This window comes from Martes martes, assembly GCF_963455335.1.
Source record: "Martes martes genome assembly, chromosome: 7".
NCBI classification, from domain to species: Eukaryota; Metazoa; Chordata; class Mammalia; order Carnivora; family Mustelidae; genus Martes; species Martes martes.
The window spans coordinates 28,754,446-28,777,376 of NC_137894.1; the positions used below are offsets into that span (position 1 = coordinate 28,754,446).

General features: G+C 36.1%; 1 protein-coding gene across 1 annotated transcript in view; it reads right to left on the reverse strand.

Annotated features, from left to right (window-relative positions):
- The window catches only part of SCAPER (S-phase cyclin A associated protein in the ER), a 473,451-nt gene that overhangs the window by 220,346 nt on the left and 230,174 nt on the right, over nucleotides 1-22,931 (reverse strand). The window contains exons 22-23 of the mRNA XM_080809794.1: nucleotides 22,849-22,914; nucleotides 12,657-12,783 (exon numbers count right to left, since the gene is read on the reverse strand). Of these exons, the coding sequence (XP_080665920.1) occupies nucleotides 12,657-12,783; nucleotides 22,849-22,914 (193 nt within the window). The remainder of the gene's footprint in view (nucleotides 1-12,656; nucleotides 12,784-22,848; nucleotides 22,915-22,931) is intronic.

The window sequence follows — 22,931 nt, forward strand, 5'->3', positions numbered from 1 at the left end:
ATAAATCTAACCAAAGAGGCAAAGAATCTGTATTCAGGAAACTATAAAGTACTCATGAAAGAAATTGAGGAAGACACAAAGAAATGGAAAGACGTCCCATGCTCACAGAAAGCAAGAACAAATATGAAAATGTCTATGCCACCTAGTGGAAACTACATGTTTAATGCAATCCCTATCAAAATACCATCCACTTTTTTCAAAGAAGCAGAACAAATAATCTTAAAATTTATATGGAACCAGAAAAGACCCTGAATAGCCAGAGGAATGTTGAAAAACAAAGCTAAATTTGGCAGCATCACAATTTCAGACTTCAAGCTCTAGTACAAAGCTGTAGTCATCAAGACAGTATGGTACCGGCATATAAACAGACACAGGGATCAATGGAACATAACAGCCCAAAAATGGACCCTCAGCTCTATGGTCAACTAATCCTTGACAAAGCAGGAAAGAATGTCCAATGGAAAAAGTCTCTTCAACAAATGGTGTTGGGAAAATTGGACAGCCGCATGAAGAAAAATGAAACTGGACCAAAACCATACACAAAAATAGACTGAAAATGGATGGACAACCTCAATATGAGACAGGAATCCATCAAAATCCTTGAGAAGAACACAGGCAGCAACCTCTTTGACCTGTGCTGTAGCAACTTCTTCCTAGAAACATCACCAAAGGCAAGGGAAGCAAGTGCAAAAATGAACTATAGGGATTTCATCAAGATAAAAAGCTTTTGTACAGTAAAGGAAATAGTCAACAAGACCAAAAGACAACTGACAGAATGGGAGAAGATATTTGCAAATGACATATCAGATAAAGGGCTAGTATCCAAAATCTATAAAGAGCTTATCAAACTCAACACCCAGAGAACAAATAATCCAATCAAGAAATGGGAAGAAGACATGAACAGACATTTCTGCAAAGAAGACATCCAGGTGGCCAACAGACACATGAAAAAGTGCTCAGTATCACTCGGCCTCAAGGAATACAAATCAAAACCACAGTGAGATACCACCTCACACCATTTAGAATGACTAAAATTAACTAGTCAGGAAATAAAAGGTGTTGTCGAGGATGCAGAGAAAGGGGAACCCTCCTACACTCTTGGTGGGCATGCAAGCTGGTGCAGCCACTCTGGAAAACAACATGGAGGCTCCTCAAATAGCTGAAAACAGAGCTACCCTACGACCCAGCAATCACATTACTGGGTAGTTACCCTAAGGATACAAATGTAGTGATCCGAAGGGGCACATGTACCTAAATGTTTATAGCAGCAATGTCCACAGTAGCCAAACTGTGGAAAGAACCTAGATGTCTATCAACAGATGAATGGATAAAGAAGATGTGGTATATATAATGGAATACCATGCAGCCGTCAAAACCCCCCAAAATCCTGCCACTTGCAATGACGTGGATGGAAGCAAAGGGTATTACGCTAAGAAAAATAAGTCAGTCAGAGAAAGACAATTTTTATAGGATCTCTCTGATATGATGAATTTGAGAGGCAGGGCAGGGAGTTGTGGGGGGAAGGAAGGGAAAAGTGAAACAAGATGGGACCCAGGAGGAGATAAACCATAAGAGACTCTTAATCTCAGAAAACAAACTGAGGGTTGTTGGGGCAGGGCTGTGGGGAGCGACAGGGTGGCTGAGTGATGGACACTGGGGAGGAGATGTGCTATGGTGAGTGCTGTGAATTGTGTAAGACTGATGATTCACAGACCTGTACCCCCTGAAACAATTAATATATTATATCTTAATAAAAGAAGGAAATAAATTAATGGACAATTTTAAGAGTTTATTGGAGACAACTGGAGAGAGAATAAAGTACAAGAACAGAGAAACTAGGAAAAACAACTGTATTTATAAAGTGACTTATGATGGAGGAGCCACCAAAGAATAGTAGGGAAAACTGGTCTTTTCAATAAATTAAGAAATTAAGCATCCAGCTGGGAAAAAGAAATGAAATTAAACCTGTGCCTCACAATAAACAGAAAAATTAGTTACGTGGAGATAAACTAAAATTAAGGAAAAATCTATAAAACTTAAAGATGAATATGTAGGAAAAGATCCTGACTCTGGAGTAGGAAAATAGTTTATGAAGAAGAGCAAAAACATTGATCATAAAATACTGATAAACTTGTCCATATGAAAATTAAGAACTTCTGTTCATCAAAGGAGCCAAAAGAGAGTAAAAAGAGCTGAATAACAGGAGTAGATACCTTTAATACACTTGAACAAACTAGACCTGGTGTAGAAAATTGGTAGAAAACTTGGCAAAAGATTTAACCATGTAAGTCATAAGAGAAGAAATTCAAATGGCCAATAAATATGAACAGGTGCCTAAATCTATCTGAAAACAGAGATTCACATTAAAACTATACCACTTGGGGCGCCTGGGTGGCTCAGTGGGTTAAAGCCTCTGCCTTCGGCTCAGGTCATGATCCCAGGGTCCTGGGATCGAGCCCCGCATCGGGCTCTCTGCTTGGCAGGGAGCCTGCTTCCTCCTCTCTCTCTCTGCCTTCCTCTCTGCCTACTTGTGATGTCTGTCAAATAAATAAATAAAATCTTAAAAAAAAAAAACAACCTATACCACTTAATTACCCACATTAGCAAACATTAAAAAAGTCTGGTAATGCCATGTGTTAGAAAAGCAAGGAGCAACAGGACTTTGATACTCTCTTGGTAATGTGAACTGGAAAATGAGTTAGGATTATCAAGAAAATTTAAAGACATATACACCTCATGACCCAAGGAATTCCACTCCCTAGAGAAATTCTTGCACATGAGTATCAGGATACATGGTTAGAAGCACACTTTTTCACATAAACAGCCCCAAGTGCCCATCAATGGCAGAATGGAGAAGTTATCATTGTAGTAAGTGGTAAAACAACACACTATAGAGCAATGAAAAAAACATCTACAACATAAATTCTTAAATACATAATCTTGATAGAGGCAAGACATCAAACTACAGAGAGTAGCATTCCATTCCATAAAGTTCAAAATCAGACATATTTAAACTAACATATTATTAATGGACATACTCACAGGGGATAAAACTATAAAGAAACATAAAAGAAAGTCGAAGTAATAGTTTATCCAAATATTAAGCAAAAGGTATGAATGGCAAAATAAATATGGGTGGCTAGAGGGTTCTGGGATGCTAGCACTGCTCTAATTCTCAACTAATCACTGCGATTTTTGCTGTTATAATTATTCATTATTCTGTACAAGTGTTAATTTGTATAATCATAATAGAAAATATCACAAATAGTGTAGAAAATGTTCCTATAAACTAGCACTGTCAATATTCATCAAATTTTTATAACAAATTTATTTCCTTTTATGAGAGTCCTTTTCAGGGGCGCCTGGGTGGCTCAGTTGGTTGAGTATCTGCCTCTTGGTTTTGGCTCAGGTCATGATCTCAGGGTCCTGGGATCAAGCCCCATGTCGGGTTCCATGCTCAGCAGGGAGCCTGCTTGGGATTTTTTCTCCCTCTCCTTCTGCATCTCTTCCTGCTCACTCTCTCTCTCAAATAAATAAATAAATCTTTAACAAATAAAGTAAAAAAAAAAATAAGGGTCCTTTTCACAAAGATGCCATAATTAGTGATTTCAGATTAGATGACTAAAACAGTATGTTTTTATGAAGGCAAGCCTCACCATCTGAAAACTAATACAAGCTATTTTGAAATCATTATCTAATTGTTTTACTGAGATATAGTTAACATATAATAAAATGCACATATTTAGGCGTCCAGTTTGATGAATTTTGGCAACTGCATACATCTATGTAACCACCATCTATAACAAAATACATGAACACCCCTTCCTTCATGTTCCTTGTTTCCTTGTTTAAAATACATACGATGTATAGATTAAACCTTTGCCAGAGTCTTAAAGTAACAATTCCATTTTCCTTATACTCATCTTCTAATACATACTAGCTGAAGAAAGTATAAGAAACATTTTCATTTTACTTAGGACTACAGGTTATATTTGTCACCTTATGCTAAAATATGGGTGTCCTAAAAGCTATATACATTTATTTATCAGCTGCCATGAAGAAAGAAATACATAACTTAAGAACATAATAATGTGAGAGGATTGAAATCAGAGGTTTCTATGACAGAATTTTTCAACTCAGAATTCCAGCTGAAAATAAGAGAAGCAAAACCAAATGAAACCATGAAATTTGGAAGACAGGCAGTGTCTAGTTAGACCTGAACACAATTTTCTGAATACAACTAGACTGAAAAAGCTCTCAGGGATGACTGGTTTATCTCCTCTGAGTCTAGGCGTGTGTAAAACAGCCACAAACCTCAGTTGGCAAAAAAGCAGGAAAAAAAAGGGCAGGGTCAGGAAAAGCTTGTATGTTTCTAACTTCCACAGTTACTTGTTGGTGAAATTTTGCAAGACAAATTTCAAAAACACTGAAACATGGCAGGGTTTACTAAAGGTATCAAAAAGTTATTTGACATCTATCTCTCAATTCAGTTCAAATTATGATTGCTGTCAGCTATGTGGTTTGCTTATTCAGCTTCAAGAGAATCGCAGCTGAATCTCTATTTAAATTTGGCAGGATTAAAAAAAAAGTCAGGAAAGGGAATTGGAAAAACTCCATATCCAATCCATCTGCTTAAACTGTTTACTTACAGTAACAGCATACAAATGTCTCATGTTACTGATAAACCACAGAAAGCTTCTGGGATGCTGTTACTATCCAAATTCAAATGCAATGTTCATCATCACAGAGTAATGAGAAAAGTCAATGAAAATACAAATAATGCTCACTTGGACCAAATTTCATAAAATGGCACAAACAAGGAAAATTCCTCTGCATTTATAAGAAAGTTTTAGAAACTCTTATTTGAAATAATTAAATATTTCTGCAACAAAAGGGTTCTTGGAGCATTTATTTTAATTTGAATTTTAAATGGAATTTCATTGTGAAACATAACAGACATACAGAAAAGTGAGAAAAACGAGAAAACATATAAGTACAATTTGAAGAATAACTGTAATTTGAACATTGTATATCATTGCCATCTGGTCAAGAAAAAGAAGACTAGACACACTCAAGAAGCCACCTACATGAATCTTCCTGATCACATCTCCCTCCCAACTCTCTGAATAATCATTATCCTGATTTTTATGAGAAATATTTCCTGTGTCTTCCTTATAGTTTTCTCTTCTATGTGTATATTGCAAAGCAATATAGGTACTTTTGGCTATTCTTAGACTTTACATAACTGGAAATGTAACAGTGTATGTATGTATGTTCATACATGTGTATATATATACACATGTACATATATTCATACATATATTTTTTTTGGTGACTTGTTTTGCCCACGAAACATTCTGAGATACATCCATGTTGTTACCAATAGCTGTATTCATTTTTATTGTTGAATAATATTCTATTACACAAATGTACCATAATTTATATATTTAACTGTTAATGGATACTTGGGCTTTTTTCCATATTTGGTAATTATAAAAATGCCACTGAACATTTGTATATGTGTCTCCTGGTACATATATGCATTGCTGTCTTAGGGTATAGACCTAGAAGGAAAATATGATGCATATGCCTGAGCTTTAGTCAATAATAACAAACCGCTTTCTAAAGTGGTAGTACCAACTTATATAATCACAGTGTATGAGAATTCCATTACTCTAGATCTTTGGCAATAGTTGGTATTTTCAGTCTTTAATTTTTGCCATTCTGACAAGTGAATAGCATCACTTAGCATCACATAGCATCACACTACATTTTTCATTTGGAATTTTCTGATTACCAAAGAGATTGACTATCTTTGCATTTACTTACTGGCTACTTAGATGTCTTTTGGAATGCCTATTACCATTTTCCTACTGGCTGTTTATTTCTTTTCCTTTTTAACTTTAAGAATTCCTTATATAGGACACCTGGGTGGCTCAGTTGGTTAAGCCACTGCCTTTGGCTCAGGTCATGATCCCAGGGTCCTAGGATTGAGTCCTGCATCAGGCTCCTTGCTCAGCAGGGAGCCTGCTTCTCTCTCTGCCTCTGCCTGCCACTCCGCCTGCTTGTGCATGCTCTCTGACAAATAAATAAATAAAATCTTAAAAAAAAAAAAAGAATTCCTTATATACTCTGGATTCCACTTCTTCATGAGTTATAAAGATTTTCTTCCATCATATTGTCTTTTAACTGTTTTTCTGGTATCTTTTGATACCAGATTTTTAACTAAAATTTCACTTCCGTATATAGCTAATTTCTCGTATCCTTTTTTTGTTCTAGCAAAACCCTAAAGTTAAAATATTCTTTGTTATCGCCTAAAAGGTTGTTTTCACTTTTCACATTTAGGTCCATCTGAACTTAATTTTTTGATTATGATGTAAGGTGGGGTCAAGTTTTATTTTTAAAAGAGTAAGGATATTCAATCATTATAGCAACATTTACAAAAGGGACCATATTTTCCCCTAATGTTTTACCATGTTTCCTTTTTCTATATATACATAAAAAACTGCCTCACATTGTTCATTAAGCATACTATATATGAATTTAATTAAATATGTTCCATTCTTCTTTTCTGCCATCTTTGCTCCAACAACACATTATTTTAACTACTGCAACTTTATAGTAAGTTTTGATACCTGGTAGAACAAATCCTCCCATATTATTATTTTCCAACAGTGTCTTGGCCATTATTAGTTCTTTGAAATTATGTATTTTAATTTTAGAATCTGCATTTCAATTTCCAGAAAATAAAGTTTCAATTGCACAATATAAAGAATTTTCATTCCGAATGCACTAAATCTACAAATCAATTTGTGGTGAAAAGGTATATTACTATAGTGAGGGTTCCAATCCATGAACATGATTTATTTACTCCTAGATACTTAATATTTTGTTGATGATATAAATGAGATTGATTTTTTTTTGCAAGATTGATTTTTATATACTGATGTATCCTAGTAGACTTTTTAAACTTACTAGTTTATGAAATCAGCTACATTTTTATTTTAGATACAATCTGTGAGTTAGGGAAATTGTTTTCTATTCCTTGTTTACAATGATGAATTGATTTGATGCTGAACTTATCAAATGCTTCTGCTGGGTCTTTTGAGATGCTCACATCTTTTTCTCTTTTTGTCTATTAATATGATAAACTCTGACTTTCCAGTGTTAAATCAACTTGAATACCTTGAAAAATTCCAATTTTGTTGTGATATACTATTCTTTGTATACACTGCAAGATTTTGTTTGCCAAAAATTTGTTAAGGAATTTTGAATTTAAGTTCATGAATGAGATTAGCTTATAATTTGATTTCCTCCAGTTTCATAATGATGTGTTTAGGTGTAGATTTCTTTTTTTTTTTTTTTCTTTTCAGTGTAACAGAATTCATTGTTTTTGCACCACACCCAGTGCTCCATGCAATACGTGCCCTCCTTAATACCCACCACCTAGCTCCCCCAACCTCCCACCCCCCGCCCCTTCAAAACCCTCAGGTTGTTTTTCAGAGTCCATAGTCTCTCATGGTTCACCTCCCCTTCCAATTTCCCTCAACTCCCTTCTCCTTTCCATCTCCCTATGTCCTCCATGTTATTTGTTATGCTCCACAAATAAGTGAAACCATATGATAATTGACTCTCTCTGCTTGACCTATTTCACTCAGCATAATCTCTTCCAGTCCCGTCCATGTTGCTACAAAAGTTGGGTATTCCTCCTTTCTGATGGAGGCATAATACTCCATAGTGTATATGGACCACATCTTCCTTATCCATTTGTCCGTTGAAGGACATCTTGGTTCTTTCCACAGTTTGGCGACCGTGGCCAATGTTGCTATAAACATAGGTGTAGATTTCTTTTTTATTTTCACTATTTGGGCTTCACTGGGTTTCTTGAATCTCTGGGTTGATTTGTAAAGTTTTAGAAAGTTCTAAATGAGAATCACTTCAGGTACTGTTTCTGCCCTTTTCTCTCCTCTCTTCCTGAATAATTATACATAAATTAAAAACCTCACTATATTTGATATGTTTCTTCTATTCTTTTCTGTATTTTTCATATATTCTCTCCATGTTTTAGTCTTAGGACTTAGAATATACTTATTTTCTCTTCCGTGGGTTTATTTTGCTGTTACATGATGTATAGTTTTCTTAATTTTGATTACCAAAACGTTCAGTTCTTGAATTTCTATTTTCTTTCAAATGTGCTATACCTTTTAAAAAATGGTTAATACTTACATCCTTGAACATAGCAAGCATAGCCCCCATTGGTCTGTTTCCACTGATTTTTACCCATGTTATCTTGCCCCTTTATATGGTTAACTACCTTTCTCTGTCAGACACGGTATTTGAAACTTATTTTGTCGAAATAATTGAGACTTAGGTTGATATTATCTTTCTTCACAGTAGATTTCCCATTTGCTTCTGTTAGGCACCTGGAGGTATTAGCAATCCAAGTTCACTTTTTTTTTTCCCCAACAACTGTTTTTCTTTCTTTCTTTCTTTTCTTTTTTTTCCAGCCACCCAGATGATCTGAAGTTAAGCTGTGGTCTGTGCAATGACTGGCATACTTCCAATCTACCCTTGACAGTCCTAGACTACAACACTTCTAATCCACCAATTTTGCAATAATGTAAAAAATATTACTCGGCTTCTTATCCACTTCTTTTGGATCACCAATTGTACCCAGCCCCAAAATGCCTTGTTTCCAGATCTCAGCCCAGTAATTCTTTACTACTTTGTTAGCAATTCAGTTCCAGTTTATATTTTGTCTAGCTTTATTAATTGGCATTAGTAGAACTATTTCTGATTTACATATTATGTCCATATGTGTAGATATGTTCAATCCTTTTATTTCCTTAGAAGATAAAAATCATAGTTTTATAATCTGTAACTGGTATTTACAAAGACTTGCAATTCTAGTTTCTGCTTGTTAAAACTCATAATGATTTATTTACTTTTGCACACCCTTTTTTTGGGCTGTGGCTATCTGTTCTTGTAAAATTATTTGACAGAAATGATCTAAGGCCCAGGATTAAAGGTGTCTTCTTTAAGTGAGGACTTGCATTACCTTCTGCCAAGTATCTAGGGATACCACTAATCAATCTGGGACTACTTTAAATTCAATTCACCATTTGAAATGATATCGGTGATGTGAGTTTGGGCTGAAAGTCTACTCCAGGGCTGGATTATAGTTATAACTTCTGCACTATGCCATAGCACTTTCTTTGCAGTATCTAAAAATGAGGTAAGTGGGTTCATGATTATATCACAGAATAGGTTATGGTGGTCTTATCTCTGGAAACAGAAAACCTATTAGATGTCATACCTTAGGCAGCCCTTAAGCTTTTACTTTTCTTCCCTATCCCATGAGGCTTGCAAATCATAACTCTTGGCGGATTCAGTTATAACTGAATACAACTTCCTAAATTCTTTTTTTTTGGGGGGGGGCCGGTAATTCTTCAATTTTTTCTTAGCAATTTGATGTTTTTAAGAAAGTTACTTTAAATTTTTCCCAGTATTTTTTAATCATTTAATAGGTTATAATGTTAAACAAGTATTTAACACAATTTGCCAACCATTCATGATACAAATACAAACTCAAGCCAATTTGTCAATGTGATAAACAGCATCTAAGGAAGACCTATAGCTGATAAGATGCCTAAATTTGAAATACTCAACACTATCTCCCTAAGACCAGATTAACACAATGATGTGTGTTCTTACCACTTCTACCCAACACTGTAATGGAGGTGTTGGCCATTGCAGTTAGTCAAGAGAAACAAATAAAGAGGCATAAAAATGGGACAGAAAAACCAGTATTTTTAGATGTTTTTGTTGGTAGAATGGGTGCAAGTACCCTAGACCATCATATTTCTTGCAGAATTGGATGGAGTGTGTTAAAAACTGTAACATATGCAACACAGCTTACAGGCTTTTTAAATTCTAAACAGAATCAGAGAACCTGAAAAGTAAGAAGGGACCTGACACAAATGGTAAGTACTAATAGGCAATTTTCCTCAGTTCCCTGATCTTTCATTACAAGAGTGTTTTTGTGCATCACAAAGTTTAACCTGCTATCTCTAAAGTAGTTCTCAGAATTCCAGAAGAAGTATCTAGGGAAAACTGTATCAAAGCATTAACAAAAAGCATCAGTGTGTTGAGATCTCAATTAAGAAGGTAAAGACCTCAAGATTCATCTCACACCATTCCTCAGGGAGTGCTTGCCCAAGTTCTACCAGGCCCACCCTTGTCACTTCTAGGCTGTCTTCAACTCCTTCACTGGGTACTTGGCTTTGGCTCTAATGATTTTCTTACTCCAGGCAGTTTTCCAAACAAAAACGAATGGTCATTTACAATTCCTAAACTGAAATCATAAATATCAGCTGAATTACACTGAAATGTCAGTATAACTCTATGAACAGAATTCCACATAAAGTGAGTCTGTCTTGGCTAGGTAAAAGGGATTTTAGTTATAAAAATAGCAAAAGGATCTTACTGTAGGTAAGTTTAGACTCTCAGGTGGTCCTGCAGTGTATACTCTGAGGACAGCTTTACAGCAAGGCTTCTGACACAGACCATTTAGACCAGGAGCCAGACTACATTTTTCTCCCCAAAATTATAAGGAATCAGTGGTATTCCAGTAAATTGCCCCTTTGTGAATGAAATAACTTTACTTAGATTTTCATACTGAATACGCTTCTTATACAGATCATTTTACTTTTTCCTCAAAAATTCTCTGATTATTTCAATCTAAAACAATATTCATGAAATAACGTGCACATAGTGATATCTTCAAGTAATCCCTTTTAGTTCAAAGTATAAGTACCCTTTATAAAAATAATCGGTGCTAATTTTTAAAACAGAAATTTTTTCCAAGGTATATCAAATCTCCAAACACTCCCATCTAGCACATGCCTGACAATTACCAGTTTCCGAACTCTGACACTCTGAAAGGGATGTGTTCCACAGAACTGACTCTTTGTGGCTCTGCCACAATGCCTCAGTGAATATGCTGCTCTCAGTTCCTACAGAGGACTGTACAGTCCGATGCCAAAACGCAGCTGAACACCATCTTGTGAATATGCCTGAGAATCCAGTAATTCCACCCCTGAGGTGTATGCCCTAGACAAAAGCAATAATTCTCAAAATATGATGCTTGGATCAGCAGCATCAGTGTCACCTGTGAATTACAAATTCCTAGGACCCACTGCAGAACTAAAGAATCAGAAACCCAAGGTGGGCTATGTTTTATCAAGTCCTAATGATTCTGATGTAGACTAAAGTCTGAGACTCCCCACTTTTGAGAAATTTGTTCATTTGCTCTGATACAAGAATGCTGGAGCAGCACTGTCTCTAACTGCTCAGTTTCTTTTCTCTCTCACACACACAAACCAATACACATTCAACTCTGACTGAATTCAATCCTGGAAAACAATGTCCATGTCAGGAAAATGGATTTAAAAACTGTATTATTAACACAATGAAGTACTCACTCACAATAGAGAAAATAAATGAAAAACAGCTACATTTATAAGGCTAAATAAAACTTAGAATCATAATTTTGATTGAAAAATCATAGAAGTCTCCAGTACGATATTTTATAAAGGTCAAATATAAACAAAATGAAATAATATATTACTTAATACATTTATAAATGTGATAAAGAAAAAGGCTATTAAAAAACAAAGAAAAGATACCCCTATAATACTGTATAGTATTTCTTTCAAAGGGAGCAGCGATGGGAATGGGGTGGAAGAATCACACTAGGAACCACAGGTGTACTGGGAACAGTCTAGTTTTTAAGTTGGGTGGTGAATTCACAGCTGTTCATTATATTTAGGTTATTTTTATCACTACATTCTTTTGTGTATCTCAAATACTATAAATTTAAACCCAGAAAACAAAAAACAAAAAAAATTGCAGGTAATAAACAAAGATGGCCATTACACCACATGGAAAAATTAGAAACCAACTAAGTGATATAAATTGCATAAATTGTGATATGTTCATTTGGCTACAAGGAATTTTTAAAGACATGAGAAAAAATTTATGATAAAATCATCCAGATAAAATTATGTGAGAAATGTACAATAAAAAGTAAGAAGAAAATACAATAAAATGTCAACAGTGGGTACTATAGGGAGCTGACTTCTTTGTGCATTGAAAATTTTCTATATTGAATAATAAATACTTTAGAAATCATTAAGAATTTTTTAACTATCACAAGAACATTTACTGTCTCTAAGTCACTAAAGAAAACTGCCAAATTTTCTGTTGGCAACTGTAAGGAAATTGGTGCTTTGTAGAAATCTGGTTGTGATTCATGAGTTCTATAATTCAAAGTTTTATGTTTTCTGCCATAAAATTATATACTTTCATTACTGTGATTCCATTTAAAATAATTTTGTTTTTGTTTGTATGGGGAAAAATATGATTGACCCAATGATCATATTTTTGCTATTGAGGAATTCAATTAAAATGACTGAAAAAAACATCAGTTTAATTAATGAAAGGAAAAAAAACATTGATCAGTGGTTGACCAGGTTTTGGAAACACAGACGAAATGCACAAATGAGAGTCAGCCTTATAGTCCTATGTATGCCTTGTCATAGTGAGAAAGAACCACAAATATTAAGGCCAAGCAAGGCAAAAGATTAGTTACATACCTTTTTTTCCAAAATTCTAGTGATCTCGCCTAGGGTCCGATCTAAAGCAGAAACTTTATTGTTTGCCCATGAGCCACTGTCTTGTACTTGTAGTTGTTTTAGAAGATCTTTAGCTAATCGCTGAAGCCTTCAAAATAAAATGAAAGGGAAGAATGACTTTAATGAATTAGACTATAATATTTCATTTTCCTCAATGTTTTGAAACAAAAGTTACTTTCATTATTGTATTAGAAACTGCTTCACAGAGCAGCTCTGAGGAGGAACAAACAAACCACTCCTCAAGCTGATATTACTTAAATTCATGAATATCGACCTAGTCCTCATGGCACAAAATAAAACTAGAGGACAGTAGATTAGCTAGAACAATAGCTACCATCAGTTTCTGTGTGACACTTAAACTAGAACAGAACTGCAGATGGGGAGAAGGTGAGACTATGCGGGCAGAGAAAATGAGTTTAAGAAACTCTGGGTTTTCATATTTTGATTTAAATCTTCAAGGTAGACTTGGATATCATGTTGTAAGCATTATAAACTCTCAAAATGTCAAACTCCCCATGTTTCAGTTTACAAGCCATTTGGGGATTGCCTGCCACTGATGATGTCATTTACTTAGGCAACGGAGCAATTATTTGCTTTTCACCAGGAAATAACACACATTACTTAGACTGTGGGATTCTTTCATGAGTGAAGTATGTGTAATATTTCTTTGTAGCCCTTCCTTCTTCTGTTTCATATACCTCATTCTGAGCAATCCTCTCCTTTCCACTTATTTGCTTAAGTAGCCCACCAACAGATATTCACCAGACACACTCCCAGACCTCTCCACTTCTCCCCTATACATCACCCTCCTGTTGTCTCACTTCCATTTTTACCTATGATAGATTCTGTAGGCCATCATTATAGTCACTTTCTGGCAAGCATGCTACATTCCCTCTCTGCTGTTCTGTTTGTTACTCCTACTAGCCAAACCCCAGCAGTGGTAATAGTCACTAATGTTTAACTCTTTCTGTAGGCACCATTCTCAGTGTCTTGATGTATTAATTTAGTTGGCTGGATAATGAACATCTGCCAGCCTTTCCATCTCTGATCTTGGTATGACCACACACACATTCAGGGTCTTAGTGAATCCATTTAGCATCCTCACTCTCCCATTCTCCACAAAGACTTGCTTCACACGTTATCCATTCTCTTCAAAACTCCATCATTTCCTTTCCCCTCTTGCTTTCAAAAAAAGATCTTACACTTCAGAATGAAAATGGAACTACTGGAACAGGAAAATCCTCACTTTCTGCCACAAAATCTACAAACCTATCTGCATCTCAGCCATACCTTCCTTTGCTTCTCCTATTACAATCAAGGAAGACTAATTCCTCCTATGTAGGGCTAATCCTGCCACACAGAATCTGTGTACATGGAGTCCTTCTATCAAAATCACCCTCTTCTTCCCCTTCAGTGTCTTTGCAAACACTCTTCTTTCATTCCTTCTGAAATGCTTTCCTCAACTCCACATTATCTAGAAAATTTCTACTTATCCCTGAGTTTTCAGCTCAGACATTGCTTTTTCTGATTTGACTAGTCCTTTAAATCACTCATCACAAGTCTTTCCCATGGAGAGGTTTGCAACAGAACTTTTAGCAATAATGGGAATGTCCTGTATCTGTACTGCCCACTATGGTGGCTGCTAGGCAAATGTGGCCATTATGCACCTGAAGTATAGTTAGTATCACTGAGGAGCTAAATTTTAAGTTTTATTTATTTATTTATTTATTTATGTTTATGAGAGGCTGTGCAAGCGGGGTTTGGGGGTGGTGAAGGGCAGAGAGAGAATCTTCCCCCCCCCCCCCCAGAGAGAGAATCTTAAGCAGGCTTCATGCTCAGCACAGAGCCCTTTGCAGGGCTTGATCTCACAACCCTGAGATCATTATCTAGGCCTAAATCACGAGTCAGATGTTTAACCAAATGAATCACCCAGGTGCCCCTTATGTTGTATTTAATCTTAATGATTTAAATGCCCACTTGTGGCTAGAAGCTATTTTATTGGACAGTGCAGAAGCACAGTCTTAACTGCATGAAAGAGGGCTCCTGTCTACCTGTTCACTGCCTATCCACAGCACCTAATATGTTAACATAAATGCACTCAAAAGATGCTTAATGATTAGTGTACTAAGAAAAAATTTCTTCTCTAATCTTAATAATATCCATAACTTCATAGGTTACAAAATACATTAATGTACATGATTTTATGTAATCCTATGAAAACAATGTCCATTAGTATTTTTCCCATTTGAAAAATGAAGAAACTAAGGCTCAGACAAATTCAACGATTTTCCCAAGGTCTCACAACTGGTTAAAAGTTATTACTAGGACTAGCCCTTTGGTCCTCAAATCTCATGCTTTTGTATCCAAACCATATTAATCAATTCAATAAGGACATTTTATTCACAAATAAACAATACCATAGAATAATACATATTTATATTACATGTAAATATATACATGTATATTTTTTCCCCTTTCAGAGCTTTTGAAGATTGAAAGCAATTAATGTAATGTACCTAACACCTTTTAAAGATTGAAAGTAATTAATGTAATGTACCTAACATCATTCAGGAGTAAAGTAGACATTCAATAAATGACCAACTATTATTACTATTCATTGACAGAAGGTCTCAATCCAACAAAAGGAAAAAGGGAATATAAAAAACACAGAAATAGAATAAGAACAACATACTTCTTTTCCCTTTCAATCGAATATGGGCTGAAGTCCCATCCGATTAAAGTTACTGACCTTATCATGTTGAGGAATATTGGCAGCGAACTTTATCGTGTGATAGATAAGTAGCCACTTCAGCTTTTGGCTGAATAAAGCCTGCACACCATGTAACTAAATATCCAGCCATCGCCATGGATGCATATGAATCTAGCAGTATTCTTACCAAGAATGGTCACATTCCACTGAAAACCAGGGGTACTTAGGGAGGCAAAAGGACCATTTTAATTCACAGAATACAAGAGGCTTGTATTTCACCCTGAGGTAAATCAAATCTGGGATTCATATGAACCTACCCTTCAAGGAAGAATGCCAAATCAAGGGGATGCTTTGGTAACATGAGATAAAACTCTGTTTCATTCCCTGCCTCCACAGAAGTACCACAAATAATATAGCCCCTCTCAAGGAGAAAACCATCAGATTTTGATTCATACTATGAATAATTACAGACTGTCAGGAAAATTATATTTTCCCTATAGGGGAAGAAAAGAAGCTGTTTAGAGGGTGCAGTTTTTAGTACAGAAATTGTTATCTGAGTTACTTCTGGCAGAAAAATTTTCTAGCATGAAAAGAAAAAGTAGAGGCTTTGTAACTCCTAGCCTAGAACATGAATATTATCTGTCAGATAAATAGCTTTGTGGAGAATATTGTAAGGTCAAATACTTTCTTCTCAAAACTTAAACATTAATTCCCACAACAACTCCAACTTCAACTGTGTCATTGGTAAATGTGAAATGTAAATAAATTTCTGTAAGAAGCCCTAATCTGTATCACAATCAAGTTTTGGTCGGTTCATTAGGATCACCAGGATGAACTGAAAAATGTAAGGAGATTGGGCCCACTTTAGGAAATGTTGCTCTTTAGTACGATGGACAGGAAGACATGAACACATTAACAATTTTTTCTTTCACTTTCTCGATTTGAAAGGTACATAGTCTATATGCAGGGCAATTGGTTCCCCTTCTATTTTTAAGTAATATGTTGAAGGCTTTATTTCGAAATATAAGAGCCTAAGAAATCTCTACATAAGATGAAAAAAATCCGTGAACATACACTGCCTCCTACATTGCACACCTTTCATTTTTACCTGCCAGCATCCCTTCTTGTAGAAAAAGAACCCATCTATCCCTTTTAAGGAACCACCTTGCCTTCACTTACATGGGTGTACTTGATGTGTTCACTGCCATCAGGATGTTGCTATTGCCAGGCCCTCGCTCTCAGTGGAAAGAGCTAGGAAACGTGTATATTATTTTATAAATAAATATTTAAAATATATATCATATATATCCCTACACATTTACATCTATATTTCTATATAGATCTATATTTCTATTTCTATATATTGGAAAATACAATTAAAACCAATACCTATAATTCCAATTTGCTACAGGATCTTTCTATTGTCCCTGGATATTTTTAACTCTTCTCCAACAGTGAGCAATCTGCCTTTCATCATTCTTAACTTTATCTAATATATTTGACCAATTCCCCACATGTAATTTATCACCCATCCACCCACCCTTCCTTCCTTTCTTCCTTTTTCTTCCTTCCTTTCTTTCTCTCTCTCTTTCTTTCTTTCAAGATTTTATGATTTATTTGAGAGAGAGAGGGAAAAAAAATGAGCAGGGTAAGGGTCGAGGGAGAAGCAGACTTCCTGCTAAGAAGGGAGCCTGACATGGGACTAGATCCCAGGACTCCAAGATCATGACCTGAGTCTAAGGCTGGTGCTTAACTGAATGAGGCACCCAGGTGCCTCCCATCTTTGTTTCTATACTCATGCTATTATGTCCCCTTGGGCTCTGACTTCCCAGTCTGGGTGGTAATGCTTTCTCACCCTGCTTGGGTTTCAATGGCCTTTGTCAGACTTCCCTCTTTATTTGGGCTCTGACAGATTGTGCCCAGATACCCATCCACAGAGGGGCTGTCCTCATTCTGCTCTGACTCACCACACCAGGCTTGGTGCCCATCTCACATAGAAGCCCCCTTAGGGCTCTGGCTGTGCTCTGAGCCTCCACATCTGGCCACCCCTCTTACTCCTGCTTGACTGTCCACCTCAGTCAACTCAGGGTCTGCCATCCCTCACTGTGCCACTGCTACCTCCAGCCATCTCCCTGGTGCAGATGGCTGCTTCAGTTCTCTCATCTAATGACTTCAGGATTAAATTTTTCTGGAAAGGGGAGGGGTAACTGGAGGAGGAGAAAAAGAATAATTTTCATTTATTAGTTACAATAATTTAATAAAGAAACAGTTCATCTACTATCAGGTTACCAAGTTCAATTAGTTATAATAATTTTACTTTTGGAAGCTCAAACTGTCCTATCTTTGTCCAGTAGAAAACTTTTAAGTTGGCTACTGATTCCTTTTAAAAAACACTGGCAGTCTTTGAGTCTTTTTTTTTTTAAATTTTTATTAACATATAATGTATTATTTGTTTCAGGGGTACAGGTCTGTGATTCATCAGTCTTACACAATTCACAGCATTCACCACAGCACATACCCTCCCCAATATCCATCACCCAGCCACCCTATTCCTCCCCCCGCCCCACCCCACCTCCAGCAACCCTCAGTTTGTTTCCTGAGATTAAGAGTCTCTTATGGTATGGCCCCCTCCCTGGTCCCATCTTCTTTAACTTTTTCCCTCCTTTCCCCCAACAACCCCTCGCCCTGCCTCTTAAATTCCTCACATAAGAGAGATCCTATGATAATTGTCTTTCTCTGACTGACTTATTTCACTTAGTCTAATACCTTCTAGTTCCACCCATGTCATTGCAAATGGAAGGATTTCAGGGGTTTTGATGGCTGCACAGTATTTCATTTTATATATACATATATCTATATATAGATATATAGATACCTCACATCTTTATCCATTCATCTGTTGATGGACATCTAGGTTCTTTGTGGACATTGTTGCTATAAACATTCAGGTACATGTGCCTCTTTGGATCACTACATTTGTATCCTTAGGGTAAATACCCAGTATGCGATTCCTGGGTCATAGGGTAGCTCTATTTTTAACTATCTGAGGAATCTTTCTTCCAGAGTGGCTGCATTAGTTTGCATCCCCACTAACACTGTAGGAGGGATCCCCTTTCTCTGCATCCTCACCAACACCTGTTGTTTCCTGACAGGTTAATATTAGCCATTCTGACTGGTGTGAGGTGGTATCTCACTGTGGTTTTGATTTGTATTTTCCTGAGGCCGAGTGATGTTGAGTACTTCTTCATGTGTCTGTTGGCCATGTGGATGTCTTCTTTGCAGAAACTGGACCACATCTTCTTTATCTATTCATCTGTTGAAGGGCATCTTGGCTCCTTCCACAGTTTGGGTATTATGGACGTTGCTGCTATGAACACTGGGGTGCAAGTGCCCCTTCTTTTCACTATATCTGTATCTTTGGTGTAAATACCTAGTAGTGCAATTGCCAGGCCATAGGGTAGCTCTATTTTCAACTTTCTGAGGAACCTCCATGCTGTTTTCCAGAGTGGCTGTACCAGCTTGCATTCCCACCAACAGTGGAAGAGGGTTCCCCTTTCTCCACATCCTCACCAACATTTGTTGTTCCCTGTCTTGTTAATTTTGCTGTTCTAACTGGTGTAAGGTGGTGTCTCATTGTGGTTTTCATTTGTAATTCCCTGACGGCCAGTGATGTGGAGCATTTTTACATGTGTCTGTTAGCCATTTGTGTGTCTTCTTTGGAGAAGTGTCTGTTCATGTCTTCTGCCCATTTTTTGACTTTTTTTTTTTTTTTTTTTTTTGAGTGTTGAGTTTGATAAGTTCTTTATAGATCTTGGATACCAGCCCTTTATCTGTAATGTCATTTGCAAATATCATCTCCAATTTTGTGGGTTGCCTCTTAGTTTTGTTGACTGTTTCCTTTGCTGTGCAGAACATTTTATCTTGATGAAATCCTAAAAGTTCATTTTTGCTTTTGTTTCCCTTGTCTTTGAAGATGTGTCTTGAAAGAAGTTACTGTGGTTGATATCAAATAGTTACTGCCTACGTTCTCTAGAATTTTGATAGGTTTCTGTCTCACATTGAGGTCTTTCAACCATTTTGCGTTTTTATCTTTGTTTATGGTGTAAGGAATAAGGAGGGCATGTGTTGTTATGTGCACTGTGTGTTATATGTAACTAAGGATCACTGGACACTACATCAAAAACATGTTCAGTGGCTAACTGAACATAATAAAATATGAAAATGTGATTCACGTGCTTTTGTCAAATTGGTTCCCTATACTTTGCAGTGAAAACATTAGTTATTTGGGAGTTCTTTTCCTTTCTTTACAAATGTTATCTCAGTTGTTTCTTTTTGTTTTCTTTCACACTGATGTAAATGCCACGCAAGTCTTGTGGCTGTTTGGATTTACTTGTTTTTTGGATTTCTTGGAGCTATCTGGTAATGCGGGTTTTTTGTAAATGCTGCCATGGGTTTTTAGTTTTAACTATTTATCTTGTTTCTATGTGAGGATTTGGAGACACTGAAAAATTATGCTTCTATAGCTACTGACATTTTTTTCTAGGTTTATAATTTAAAGGAACATCCTGGTTGCCCAGTGACCTACAGACTGTAGTAAGGAAAAGCAGAACCAGTTTAAGACTAATTAGGAGGCTACTACAATAACCCAGATGAGAGATGATCATAGGTTAGACTACAGTAGTTACTATGAAGGTAATGAATAGTGGTCAGATCCTGAATATATTTTAAAGATAGAGCCAACAGAATTTGTTGATGGAGCAAAAATGAAATGAAAAGAAAGACAGGATGACTTTCAAGATTTTAATCTCAAAGGATGGACTTACCATTTCCTAAAGATGAGCAAAAAATATGAGGGGTAAGCTTTGGGAGAAAATTTCAGGAGGGGTCTACCTGAACCCCTGTGGGTGGGTTATCCATGCGGAAATACTAAGCAGGAAGCTGGATATATGAGTCTGGAGCTCTGAGGAGAGGACTGGGGTAGCGTCATATATTTAAAACCCATCAGTGACTAAATGTTTAAAGTTATAAAACTGAGTAAGATTGCCAAGGGAATAATTCTGCATTTCAATTCTCAAGACAAAGGCATGCAGATGTTGGAGGTCAAGGAGACAAGAAAGAACCAAGCAAAAGATACTGAAAAAGAGTAGCCAGTTAGGTGAATCCAGAGAAAGTTCTGTAATAGACTGTTAAGTAAAGGCTCCCCTTGAATTGTCTTGATATCCAAGACTTGTACAGTCTCCTACAGTGACTCTGGACTTGGTGAAATGACTTGCTTTGGTCAATGGGACATAAGCAAAGTAACACAAGCAGAGGCTTAATAAGACTTGATATCCCACATGAACATTAATTAAAAAATCCTCAACAGAACAAACAAAATGAATTCAACAACATATTAAAAGGATTATCACCATGATTAAGTGATGCTTTATGCTCAAGAGGGCTGACCCAAGCTTCCTTACAGGGCAATCACAGCAGAGCAAGAAAGTGAGGTTGAAAGCAGAAGGCTCAAGACCTCTATGGCCAAGTCTTGTTATCACCTATCACTTCCATAGTAGTCAGAACAAGTCAAAAGGCCAGAACAAATTCAAGAGGAAAGGAAAGAGAGTTCACCTCTTGATGGAATAGTGGCAAAGTTATATTATATTGCATAGGGGCATGCCTCCAGGAACGGCTCAACTTCTTCTGGCTATCTTTGTAAACACTATCCCAACATCATATATTAAATTTACTCAAATATTTGAATCTATTTCTAGATTGTTTTTAAAAACTGCTTCCATCAATTTACATTTTTATTCATGTGCTGATGCAAAATTATTTTAACTACAAGGGGACCATCAAAATATTATTAAATATCTGTTAGCACAGACCTACCTCATTCTTCTTTTAAATTTTTTCCTAGAAATTCTTTTATTTTTCCATACATTCTTTAAAATGATTCTATTTTTTAAAAGGTAGTTCTTTTAATCAGGTTACGTTTCATTTGTAGGAGAATTTAGAGAATTTACTATACCATGTTTCTATCCAAGAGTATAATTTGTCTTTCCATTATTTAAGTCTTTTTTAATACCCTTTGTTAGGATTTTAAGGGTTTTAGTTTTTATGGAGACTTCGCATTTCTTAAGTTTATTTTTAGTTTATTTTTTTATTGCTATTGTAAATGATGTTTATGTTTCCTAACTGATTATAAGAAAAGAAAATACTACTTCTGTAGACTACATACAGCATAACCTCAAGGCAAGTTACTCACCCTCTGTAAGGCTCAGCTTCCCTAATGAAATTTATTGAGTTATTGTTAGAAATAAAAGAGTCAGTCAGCACAGGTAAGGAGCCTGGAATGAGGCAAAGGTTTATTAAAAATTACCTATTATTAATATTATCACACTAATTTGGTGACCAGCCATCTTACTGAATTGATTCTCTAATTTCTACTAGTTTTTCATTTTATTCTCTTGGGTTTTTCAGATATGCAGTATCATCATAATCTTGATAATTTTGTTAAATTCTTTACTATTTTACAAATTTTTTTTCTTTTAGAATGGCAATGACTAATAGTTTCAAAACAATAATTAATAAAAGTAATTTTCTGATCGGTTATCTCATTTCTCACAGGCAACAATATTTCTGTTTTAAATGTAAATAACTGCAGCGTCAAAATGCTATAGCATACCTACACTAACCACTGGTTACAGATATCCTTCAATTTATGGCAGTTAAGTTCTTTCTTGAATTTTTCACTATGAGGAGTAATATTAAAATAGTCATCTTTGTACATAAATGTTCAGGTACACTTTGCATTAGTTCCCTCAGCAGCCTAAAGTAGATGTTCTAAGTTCTTGATTCACATTGCCTTTCAATAAGACTACAATAACCTGCAGTCCCATCAGCAGTGTTTTTAAGTACCTTCCTCACTGCACCTCTACTGGTAATATCTTTGAGAGAAGCAAAATGATGGTGGTTTTGTTTAGCTATTGTGTAGTTAAACTAACACTCAGTGGTGGAGTCTAAATCGTCATCTATCAAGTGGCATTGGCAACAGTCCTGAACAAGAGCTCCTCAGAGCAAGAACCAGCGCAGCGCTGCCAGAACCTATTCTGTAAGAGCAGGACTTTTCTACCTGGGCACTACTGACATTTTGGATGAGATAATTCTTTGCTTCAGTCTTGCCCAATGAGGAGTGTTTAAGAGCATCCTCGGGTCTCTATGCACTTGACAGGAGTAGTGCCATTTCTCCCAGCTGTGATAATCAAAATGTGATCACATATCCCCAAGCATAGCCAAATGTCCCCTGCCACAACTGTTCCCTGCTGGACACCACTGTGTTAGAAGAATGAAGTTCTAGGCTTCAGATATAAAATTTAGGGTCATAGGAATACAAGTTCAGATAAACTTCTATAAAGGCAGACATCAGTAAAATAGAAGTAAAATGCAGAGTAATATACTCACTTTGCTTTATAAGGTGAGTCAGATCCAGAATTTTTTGTTTCCATTAAACTCTCATATTCCTTGGCCCTGAAGAGAAAAAAAAA